General features: G+C 43.4%; 1 protein-coding gene across 4 annotated transcripts; it reads left to right on the top strand.

The window, feature by feature from the left end:
- Positions 1–1,006: 1,006 nt before the first annotated feature.
- Positions 1,007–9,947, top strand: tfap2c (transcription factor AP-2 gamma (activating enhancer binding protein 2 gamma)). 4 transcript variants are annotated; one of them, XM_028405364.1, is made up of 8 exons: positions 1,007–1,067; positions 3,870–4,331; positions 4,468–4,519; positions 5,479–5,550; positions 5,990–6,212; positions 7,159–7,277; positions 8,291–8,432; positions 8,515–9,947. In XM_028405364.1, exons 1-8 carry the CDS (start codon positions 1,038–1,040, stop codon positions 8,807–8,809), a joined length of 1,395 nt encoding a protein of 464 aa, XP_028261165.1. In that variant the 5' UTR covers positions 1,007–1,037; the 3' UTR covers positions 8,810–9,947. The 4 variants fall into 4 exon arrangements, with proteins under 4 accessions (XP_028261165.1, XP_028261167.1, XP_028261163.1 ...); XM_028405362.1 differs by lacking the exon at positions 1,007–1,067 and adding an exon at positions 2,870–3,457; XM_028405366.1 differs by lacking the exon at positions 5,479–5,550.
- The last annotated feature ends 1,840 nt before the right edge of the window (positions 9,948–11,787 follow it).

Genomic DNA, 11,787 nt, shown 5'->3' with positions numbered 1-11,787 from the left:
GTGTGTGTGTGTGTGTGTGTTTTTCAAAGACTCAAATTGGTCACAGAATAAAAACATGTGAAGGGGTCTGCCTGCTTCTTGTTAAATCTAAGTTGCACCATAAATAATCCATTTATTGTGGCTAAAATGTAAATAAACAATGCATTATCTTTATACAATATGTTTGCTCTCTGTGGGCCTGTATGGTTTATGAAGAATTAGGAGTGTGTGCGTGTGTCAGGGAAACCTTTTAAACTGCATTTGTTTCTGTCCATTTTTAGTTATTACAAGAAATGCAGCAGAGTCCTTGGAAGTGTTTTCATTAACAGCAAGAGAAAGGTAAGAATCTGACTTTTTATTCATATGGATTTTATTATAAAAACGTTTGCATCAATATTAAATAGCTACCTTCATGTTTTTTTAATTTATTAAAGCATCAACACTGCTCATATAGCACGTTTAAATTATGACACCAGTGTTTATTTTTTTAATATAACACTGTGTGTGTGTGTGTAATTGTTTCTTCTTGGCTGGAGCTGCTGTTATTTTCCAGCAGATCAGAACAGTTTGAGGTTGTTTTCTCAGAGCCAGAAATGTATAAGCTGCATTCTTACCACACTTTGATGTGCTCATTAGTTAAAGCCTAAGTTTTGGGGGAGATCAGATAACAGGAGTCATCTCAGGCCTTAAAGAGCTTCAGCGGCTTTTGAAAGCAGATTCTTGGGGTCAGCCTGAGGCGGTGGTGAAGCTTCAGGATGGAATTACCTCATCTTTATTTTTCACCTTTTTTCCTGAACAGTATGATATAATTATGAGATTTGTTATAATAATCTGGGTCATTAAATCTGAATGTCTTGATGGATTTCATGCTTTATGTAGTCATTGGTGAGGATGAACGCGCGCAGTTTCATCCAGGAGCTTTTGTTTTGATTTGTCCCATTCAGGTGAATCGGCGCATGCGCACTGCGCAGCCACCAGGTGAAGTCAGCAGCGTGAAAGTCTCGTGGTTTCACTCGCTCGCTGCATCTCAGTGGGATTGCTGCGACCGGAGCCTGCAGATGTCTGTGCTGGAGAGGATAGACTGGAGGGTGAGTGTGAGTGTGTGCGTGTGTGTGTTTTCCGTCTTACAGCTGATTTAATTTAACCGAACCTGCATCATGTTTTATCGCTTTTGTTTTTATTGCGTTTCACCATAATCACCTGTTTGTGATCGCGCAGCGCAGCGCGCGCTTTGAGATTAATGTCAATAAGGCCCAGAAGGCTGCGGGATTATAACCCCGCTGAGATGAGCGATAAAACAACACGCTCAGACTGAAACAACACTCCTTAATGATTCGTTTAAACAGTTTGTTTTTTTATTTGTTTACAATTTCACATTTCCACAAAATAACAAAACATGACAGGTCGTTTTTTATACCCCTGTGTAATATTTAAAAAATTAGGCCTATATTTAAAAATATTATTTAAAAATCAAACAAATTAATTTGTGATCTGTGCCAGCTGTGAATTTTAAATTAATGCCATAAATCAGTCTTTTACAAATTCCAGACAAATTAACAGAAAACTCGTCTTTTGACATTTAAAAACAAATTGATCTGTTTAATCTTTCAATCATTAAAATGACGCATCAGGATCCTTCAGTCATTTTACCGTCAGGCCACGCGTGACTAACTTTCTTCTAAGCTCCCTGTTCCAACGTAAAAAAAAAAAAAAAAATGGTAAGATTTTAATCAGCGCTTCTCTTCTGCTTCACCTCACAACCAGACACCAGCTCAGAAAAGCGGAGATAATCCACAGCCGGCCACGTCCTGTGGTTCCCAGGCAGCAGCCGATCATCAGGCTGTTCTCTGAAATTATAATCTGACCTTAACTTTATTACTCTTAAAATGATATATTTAAAAATTCCAAATAATTAAATAATAATGTGTAATTACCTTTTAGAATGCTAAGTCCACAGACAGAACACAGGCTCATTACAAAGAAAAGAAAGAAAAACATTGTTTGTCCTGTTTTTGGGGATTTGATGAATATCAAAGCTTCAAAGTTGTTTTGGACGCAGCGGCTCCACCGAAATGTAAATGACGTAAAGAAAGCGCTGCTCGCCGGAATCCTTTGAGCTTTACAGGGTTTTTTTTAAAGATGCTGCTGAGCCCCGGGGCTTATTGTGGTTTGAAACGAGCACTTAACCACCGCTGTGAAACACCAACATCAGAATGTTTGAATACCTGTTATCCTGTGTTCAGCCTGGGACCAGCCTGACAGAAGACAGCAAGACACATACAGTCATTGCACCAGCAAGCTGCGTAATAATAATAATAATAATAATAATAATAATAATAATTGAGGAAATTATAAGATAATATTTTATAAAAAATTTAACCTACCTGGAACTTCTGAATAAATAAATCCCAGTTTATTATTACTAGCAAAATTGTTAGGATTACCAGCAGGCCAACAGGGTTTAAACTCAGCCAGGAAGCTGCAAGTGACCTATAGATTAAGATTAAGAATATAATATAAATATAAATATATATTATATATTTATATTATATTATCATTAGATTATTATATTCTTAATCTTAATCTATAGCAGCCTTCCTGTTAAATTCATTAAATTAATTCTGGCTTATACAACAAATAAAAAAAACACACTGAATACAAGTATTATTTTTGCCTATAGTATAAATAACTATAAAATGGCTTAAAGAATAAACAATAATCCTAAATCTAAAGTGGCTATAATCCCCCCGCCGGGCTTTGAGTCAAACGCACACAGTGACACAGATTATAGGTGCTGAGAGGCTGCACTCACTCTGAAACACGGAGAGTGGCCGTGAGTGAAGTTTATGGATTTTTTTACCGTCTGGCACAAAGACGCCGTACAGACGGACCGACTTCTGATTGGACCGCCGTCCCGCCAATCAGCTGATATCTCCAGCTCTTCCCCACCACTAACGCCTCTCCGTGTGACATCAGCGCAGGGCGCCGCCCCCCCGTGGAAGCTCTGTGCAGATATTTCCCATATTTGCGCCAATAAGACTGAACATCGCAGTTTTGTCCATAAGAGGGAGTCAAGTTTCTTATGCACATGTTTCGCCCACTTCCACAGCAGAAGCACTGAGTACAGCACCGAGAGGAGAAGGGCTGGAAGAGACCGCGGCGGTAACATTTTCTGTCACAGTGGCTGTGGAAACTCACGTCTGTGGTCGGATAGTCGCTCGCTCGCTCGCTCGGTCAGTTCGTCCTTCGCTTTTTCTTCAACCCACAACTTTGACTCTTTTGTCGCTGCAGCTGAAGAACGAAGCGCGTTCATGAGCACCAGGAAGCTCCTGACTTTCTCTCACCTGGATTAACTCACAGGCCACCATATTTTTTATTTTTTTGTTGTTGTCTTCCTCTTGTTTTTGTGAACGTTCTGTAAAATCTCACGATGTTGTGGAAATTAGCAGACAACGTGAAATATGAGGATGACTGTGAGGTGAGTTTCCAAAGGAAAGTGGGATGAGAAAAAAGTTCCACGACACATTTTCTAAATAATCCACAAAGGCTAATGATAAAGGGAAGAGAACAGCTGGGAAAAGGCCATGAAATAATCATAAAAATCAAAAAGTTTACAGACATAAAGGCAAGAGGCAATTTTCAAAATAAAAGTCTAACAATTATACAAATTAAAAACCAAACGAAACAAATCAAAATGACATTAGACAAAAATGAAACATCTGAATCATTGATCTGTTTTAATTGGTTCCATTAAATAACTGCTCAGCTTTCCTCTGGACACGCTGCAGCGCTGCCTGCCTCTTAGTTCCCTGAGTGACAGTTGTCGCCGCCACCTGCGTCTTTTTTGGCATCCGTCTCAGCTGCCTTGTCTCTCCCGTCCCCCTCCCCAGGAAAGGCACGATGGCAACAGCAATGGGAACCCGCGGCTGCCTCACCTGCCGGCGGTCAGTCAGCACCTCTACAGCCCGTCTCCCTCCCTCTCACACTCGGCCAGTTCGGACTTCCAGCCCCCGTACTTTCCGCCTCCGTACCAGCCCATCTCCTACCCGCAATCCAGCGACCCTTACTCCCACCTCGGCGACCCCTTCAGCATCAACTCCCTACACCAGTCTCCTTCGTCGAACCAGCAGCAACCGTGGCCGGGCCGACAAGGCCAGGAGGGGCTCGGCGCGCACGGGAGAAGCGGTATTGCGAGTCAGATCCTGGGCCTGGAGGGAGGCTCGTCCGGAGTGAGGAGGGAAGGGTTCCGGCGGCCGGAGCTGCTGAACCCACACGCACACAGCCTGGATTCGTCTGTTATTGGTGATAATATGGGCATGCACGACATGGGCCACGGGCTGGAGGATGTTCAAGTAAGTCACAAATTACGCATGTGTGCGTTTTTACGCACCAATTCTTATCGATCCTAAAATAAAAATGTGTAAATATTTAGTTTTTCATGAGAAGTAACTGATCACTAATTACTACTTGTCTCCTTTTTTCCACCAGCATGTAGATGACCACAGTATTATTATGGCAGATCAGACAGTCATCAAAAAAGGTAAAATGTTCTCCCATGTTTATGACTAACACAACAACGTTTACAGTGGGGGTTAAAAATAAAATACAAAAAGGGAAAAAAAGAGAGTTATTGTGGAAAACGCTGCCCGGGGTACATGTGCCTTAGTACAGTAATTACTGACAAGAGCTGGAAATTTACTGTAAGGCCTGTATTATGATTTTTTTTTTCACTCTACACACACACACACACACTTGGAAATGTCATACTTTTTTATAGTGGCATGTCAGGGAGCACAGCAAAGGAGGAGCCTTGTGTTTGTGCTCACAGTGATAATCCCAGCAGCCATCAGATGCACTTATCTGAGCTCCATGTGATCCTCGGCCTATTCTGTCGGTGAAGGTGTTTGAATGATGATGATGGGGTGGGGGGGAGAAAAAACACGATCCCTTTCAAAGAACCTCAGACTGGCTGTACAGCTGAAAATTGAGCAACTTCTGTGTGTGTGAGAGGAGAGGAATCACCTTTAGGCTGACTAAGCTTGCATTTGCAGCTCTTTTTTTATGTTAACGGGAAATTAACATTTGATCTCTGCAGAACAAGCTTTCGGTGGGGTGTGGCATTAGGGCTCGCATGTGAAGGACAGTTTAGTCATTTGTTGAGACATGAACTGTTTTGAAGGGGAAACTTAAGTCTTGCTGTTTTGTCATCAGGCCTTTAATAAAGCTGGAGACGCATCACGTTAAAGCTCATCAGTGCATTTAGACAGAAAAACCTGTGAAATGTTTTTGACATGTGGTCCGCACTGGACTCCACCTGCATCATAAAGCCACGCTATTTTAGCATTAGCATCTGTAACAGAAATCCTGTGATGGCTCATTTTTGATTGTTCCCATGCTCACATGCTATCAGCATTCTAGCTTTTCCACTGGTAAACAATGGCATGTCACCCCCAGCCCTGTGCCCCAGCACTCACATGATTTCTGTGATTTCTGTCTCAGTATTAGGACTACGAGGGGGCAGGAACCTTGATCGCTTACAGAGGACTTATTATCAGGGGGGCATTCTTGCTGGTGAGGATGAAGATAGCTTATTGTGTGTATTGTAGTGTGCTGTACTCTTGTTGTTTGTCTGATGATTGTCAGTGCTTTTTTTTGTGGTGGGTTTAGTATTTCAAATCCACTTCCTCCGGTGCATTTAAAGAGTTAAAATCATCCAATCTGTGAGGCCAGATAATTAACAGAGCGGAGTGGTTAGGATGAGGCGCAGTCTGTGTGTGCGTACCTGTCTGTGGATGGTGTCTGGCATGAGGACAATGTTTCAAAAATATTCCAAAACACTTTAAAGTTTAGGTTGTGTACCGAGTGGTTTCCTCAATCGTGCACACACACACACACACAGATTATAGCACAGAAAAAGTGCACACATGCAATCAGTCTGTTTTATTTTGTATTTTGCACTTCCTGCTCTTTAACTTACCCACATTTTCTCCCCCCCCTCCTCACCCTCCAGGTCCTGTCACTCTACCTAAAGGCAACGCACTGGGTCTTCCCTTCCAGAAAGAGTCCCTCCTGGGCATGGTATCAAATCCCACAGAGGTGTTCTGCTCGGTGCCGGGCCGCCTTTCCTTGCTGAGCTCCACGTCCAAGTACAAGGTTACCGTGGCGGAAGTTCAGAGACGTTTGTCACCCCCGGAGTGCCTGAACGCATCGCTCCTGGGAGGCGTCTTACGCAGGTCAGAGCTCAGACTCATTCAACGTGACAGCTGGGTGGGATTTCATGTCTTCATCATAACATGGAGCATGCAGCAGATTCACACAAAAATCAAGTATCAGTGTTATCTGCATGATGCTTAAAGATATGAATGATCATTAAAACTGTGGAGTTGTAGCTCTAGTGATCTGCAGTGTAAAGCTCAGCAGCCCATGGGAAAGGCCTTTCTAAAAGCACAGCTTGGCTCAGTTGCTCTGGCTCATCTTTTTTTTTTTTAAAGCGAGGTTCGTGACATTCTTTGTGTGGTCTGCAATTTTGGTTCGGTGCTTCCTTTTGGGGATAGGTTACATCAACACAGTCAGTACCATTCTAAAGGCTCCTCCATGTGTGTGTGTGTGTGTGTGTGTGTGTCAGAGCAGTTGACCTTATGGCACATATGTTTGTGTGGCAGTCTGTCGAGGGACTACACGTAAACTCCACACCCTGAGACCTGGAGCATTTTGTACTTGGAGTGCATGTTTGCCACTTCCCATGTGTCTGTGTTAATGCTGACATGCACACATGCACAGACTCAGTCCTTTTTAAGTAGGTCATATAGCAATAGGGGGGGGGGGGGCGTTGGTAGAGAGGGGACAGAGGTGGGGGGGGTTTACTACTCATACACACAAGCCTCCCTAAAGATGCTCCCTCTCTCACCCTCTCATAGCGTTTGGGGGGGGGGGGGGCTTGCCTGCCAGTCATGCGTAAAACTGAATCGGCCATGGCAAGTGGGGAGTTCAAGAGCTTCTCCAAACGTCCGTATGACTGATCTCTGCTGTTTTTTTAGTCGTCTAAATTTTTTTAGGTCAAGAGGCAGCTTGTGTTTGCTTTGTTGTTCATGCAATCTGTGTATTTAACACCCAGGAAATAGTTAATATAAAGGTTATACATCTGTCATATATAAATGTCTGTTTGTTCTCCTTCTGCAGAGCCAAGTCAAAAAATGGAGGCCGATCTCTGAGAGAAAAACTGGATAAAATCGGGCTCAACCTGCCTGCAGGAAGAAGGAAGGCAGCCAACGTTACGCTCCTCACCTCGCTAGTAGAAGGTATGACATGTCACTCAGTGGTGCCGAGCACCTTCTCAGGCGTAATTGCTGTTTTGCATCGGCTGGAATGTCGCTCTAATGCTGCGAGAATGTGGGAAAGTCAGTCCTTATTGATGCAGCATGTGTGCGACCTAAAGCCTTCTTTTAAAAAAAACCCTGCACAGACTGTAAAGTCTGTTTCTTTTTGCAGCGCTGTCAGCTGCACGTAAATTGTCTGTTTGTTGCCACGGCGATACTCGCAAATTAATCCAAAATTTAAGGGGGCCTTAATCTGTTGAGATTGGCAAGCATGTGCATAAGTCACTAGTGTTTCAGCACTTTACAGGAAAGTTCAGATCCTGTGAATTAGTTCTGGGGGATCCGGTCTTTCTTTTTCTGTTTGCAGTGTAGTTAGAATGACAACACCTTCAGACAAAAAGCTGCTGCTTCATCGTGATCCCTGTATCATGCAATCGTACCTGCCGCCGGCGGAAGTGGAATATTTTTGCTCCCTGCACGCCTAATTTTTTTTTTTTTTTCTAAATGGGGCTGATGATTGTGTGCATGGGAATGACTGGAGGCCCGTGTTATTTAGAGACCTTCAAAGCTGAATTAAGCCTTGTTATCTTGTGTTCGTCTCGCCAGGAGGGCCAGCTGACCTTAAAGCTTGTGCTGCTGAATATCCAGCCGCCTGCATCCCAAAGTGATATGCGTGTCTATCAATAAGCGGAGCTGTTGGTGCCTCGGGGCTCCTCTCTCTCTCTCTCTCTCTCTGCTAGCATTTATCCACATAAGCCCATTATGACCATGCAAGTCAAACCACCCCCAAGATGGAAATATATTCATCTCAGTAGCTCCTCTCCCCCCTCCAGCATGAACACAGCTGATTATTCTGTAATTCAGCTGCTACACTTCATGTGCCATGATGCTGGTTTCATGTCAGGCTGCTAATGTAAAAAAAAAAGTGCTGAGCTGGACAGATTCAATCGTTATTGCTTTGCCCTCTAACACCTCATGTATTCATTTCTTCTCAGGTGAAGCCGTTCATTTAGCGAGAGACTTTGGATATGTATGTGAGACTGAGTTCCCCGCGAAAGCAATGGCTGAATACCTGGGCAGGCCGCACGTGGAACGCAACGAGGTGAACTCCCGCAAGAACATGCTCCTCGCTGCCAAGTAAGCGCCTCGTCTTCCAGATCTACAGCTGAACTTGTGACTTTCTGATCTAATCTAATTCTGATTTTTTTTGCCGCTTCAGGCAGATCTGTAAGGAGTTCACCGACCTCCTCACTCAGGACCGTTCACCTTTGGGTAACTCTCGGCCTGCACCCATCCTGGAGCCTGGAATCCAAGGCTGCCTGACCCACTTCAGCCTCATCACTCACGGCTTCGGCTCTCCGGCCATCTGCGCCGCTATGACCTCGCTTCAGAACTACCTGAATGAGGCGCTCAAACAAGTGGACAAGATGTACCTGAGCTCGGGTAGCGACACCCAGGGATCCTCAGACAGTGGGAGTAAATCTACCGACAAAATGGACAAGCACAGGAAATGAGAGCGCTCAGGAGAATCCTGATGGACTTCACAACCCCCCCTAAGACCTTTAAACCTGCCCTGTCTGCCCCTCTTTGGACTTTTTTTTGTCCATATCCATATCTAGTATTGTCATGAGCTGAATTTGTGTGTGCTCACACTGTAAATGTATATTTTTAAGAGGATTTTTTCACAGACTGGCGGAAGTCGGTGCTGGACTGGTTGAAATAGGAGCCCACACACACATCACACTATGCAGTTCCACACAGGGGCCAATGGGCTTCAACCCTATAGGACCTGTAGTCTGTTGACAAGGAGAAGAGAGAAAAAAAAACAAAGCCATGTTTTTTACTTCTTCCTCGAGGACATCATTTCAAGATGAGTTGCTGTGGCTGTGAATTCCTCTCAGCTCTTCCCCCTCCTGCTCTGTCTGGAGGCAAATCCGCTGATTTCCTGTGTCTCCATGGACCTGCAAAGGACAGTTTTTTTTATATATATATATGAGAGAGAGAGAGAGAAAAATCCACTTCATTTTCTTTTCTTTTTTTTTGTTGTGTGCTTGATTTGTACAACCACTTCCAAATGGTTCCAGTGTTATTGTGCTCTGTTGGTGGGAGATGATCTGAATCCTGTGTAGGCCTGGTCTGTTCAGTGTGTGTGTGTGTGTGTGTGTGTGTGTGTGTGTGTGTGTGCTCGGTCAGAAACCAGAGCTGCTACAATAGAAACCTCTTCAGTGTTCATGTGGATTACAAGCATAGCTGTTCTCCCATTGTTGCTCTCTTTTTTTTTTAAACATGGCAGTGAGAGTAGAACATTTTTGTGACCAATGTATTCATCATCCTTAGGATTAAAAAAAAACACTTAACAAGCTCAGTCCTTCCAGAGTGTGTGTGTGTGGTGTGAATGTGTGTTTAAATGTACATATTTCTTTCTTTTTTAAAAAAAAAAAATGTTTTTAATTAGACATTAAATTCCAAGCATAGAATTTTATCCAGTGGTCTGGTCCTGGATGTAAATATTTTCTAATTTATGTTGTAATTTAATGGGCTTGTGTAAATAACGGTATCATTTCTGGTGTATGGTTTAACTTTTTATGATGATGATGATGACCATGTGTTTTATAAATGGGTTAGTTTTTTATCAAGTAGAGGTTAGGAAGTGGGCATGATATACTTTTTTTTGTTTTTTTTGGAAAAAAATATGTTACAAAAAAAAATGTTTCAGGAAAAATAAAAAATAAAAAAATGAAATGCCTCAAAATCCAGTGAGTCAGTCATGCTGCCCAGGCCACACCAACACACACACACACACACTTCATCATTATTTTGTTGTTAATGGATAGCACTAGTGTTCAGCAATATCTCACAGAGGATGGTTTTAGTCATGTGTTGGATGATTTTCCTATTAATAAACAGCCCCCCTGGTGAACTAAGGGGAACAGTAGCCATCATTATCTGCTCTCACTTTGCTTCACAAATAGGCTGTGTGGCTCAGTGAAGGCGCAGACCTCAGACGCACCATCATGTGATGATGAGCAGAGCTGCACAGCTGAGAGCAGACAAACGCCTTGTTTATGTTTAAACTTAGAAAACTATTGACACAAGCTAAAAAATCAAGAGCCGTCCCCGTCACTTACCGGCCTGCATGTCTTCGGTCTTCTGTTATTGTGTTTTTGGAGCAGGTGTGTGTGCTGCCACGTCAAGTGTCAGTCAGCTTCACGAAGTGCATTTCATCTCTGGAAATGTGGCGCTGCAAGTTTGTTGCTTTGAAGTCTGTGAGAAAAAAAAGCAACGCAAAAGTGTAGATGAGATTTACATGCGATGCTAGGTTGCTTAATCATCACTTGTCCAGCCAGTCTGCTGATTCATGCGGTCTGTCTGTTTATTACTAAGAGTCTGAGAGAGAGAGTAACCAGACTGAAACAACTGGGACTTTCTTGGGAAGAAAAAGCTCAGATAAACATCGGAATGGGCTGCGGATATGTGCTGGATTTAAAGAAATACATTAGTTAAGCTTCTGTGACTGTCAGCAGGAAGTTCTCCCTTGTGAGCCGGGTCCTGCTCAAGGTTTCGTCCCCTTTGTTAGAAGAGTTTTTGCCTGCTCGGGGGTTCAGGCTCTGGGTTCCTGTAAAGCACCCATAGAGACAATGTTGTAGATGTTGTAGAAGGTGCTGTATAAATAAAAATTGAATTGAATTAAATATCAATATGACGACTGCTTGCAGTCAGATCAGATTAGCATTTATAAACAGAGACACATGAACCCAAACGATGCTGCATTAGAAGATGAAACACTTCACAAACACACAGCTGAAGGTTAGAAAGGCAGCAGCAGCAGCGGAGACCTAACAGTTAAACAAGTATCAGCCTCTCCCCTCAGAACCTGTTTAACCAGACCTGTCATCCTGGTGGCTCGCTGCCCTCACAGCGGTTGACTTTAACTGCCTACAGTTGCTCATGTTAGCTCGTGAGATCGGCCCTGAAGGAGCAGATAATGGGAGGAGGTGGCGGCCGGTCTGTGATGACCCAGTGAACACCTCCCTGCGTTGGAGAACGCCCCCCCCCCCTTTTCTCTGTTGTCTTTGTCATGTTGTCACTCTGTTACATCAGAGGGTTGTGTTTTGGCAGCCGCAAGCTAAACACACACACACACAGACACACACACGCTCGTGTGTGTTTACCTGCTTCGTCAGTGATTCTCTGTGAAGACCACAGTGCACCTGTTTAATAAGTGTCACTCATTATTATGTGTTTTCCAAAACACGGGCAGCAGCATGGTAACTGGTCAAACATTTTCCTCTCGACTGTGAGACAGCGTGAGTAATTCACCTCTGACACACCTATAATATATCTGGGAAAAGGAGGCAAGCGAGGACTTGTTGAGCTTACCTGCTGCCTTCACTGCTTCTTCTTCTTCTTCTGTAAAAAAAAGAGAGAAACTCATTTACTTGTATTTATTAGAGATTATATCTGACATGCTAATATTATCTTCGGATCTCTG

The sequence above is a fragment of the Parambassis ranga genome, chromosome 5 (genome assembly GCF_900634625.1).
Source record: "Parambassis ranga chromosome 5, fParRan2.1, whole genome shotgun sequence".
Lineage (NCBI taxonomy): Eukaryota > Metazoa > Chordata > Actinopteri > Ambassidae > Parambassis > Parambassis ranga.
Note: the sequence above shows the minus strand (reverse complement) of the source record. Positions and strands in the feature narration are given on the sequence as shown.

What these genes read in the sequence shown, in the direction of transcription:
- tfap2c (XM_028405362.1), top strand. Translation starts at nt 3,410, where the DNA reads ATGTTGTGGAAATTAGCAGACAACGTGAAATATGAGGATGACTGTGAG. An exon ending in TCAGACAGTCATCAAAAAAG is followed by an intron (nt 4,520 to 5,478) that starts GTAAAATGTTCT and finishes TTTCTGTCTCAG; the next exon opens with TATTAGGACTACGAGGGGGC. An exon ending in CTGGGAGGCGTCTTACGCAG is followed by an intron (nt 6,213 to 7,158) that starts GTCAGAGCTCAG and finishes CTCCTTCTGCAG; the next exon opens with AGCCAAGTCAAAAAATGGAG.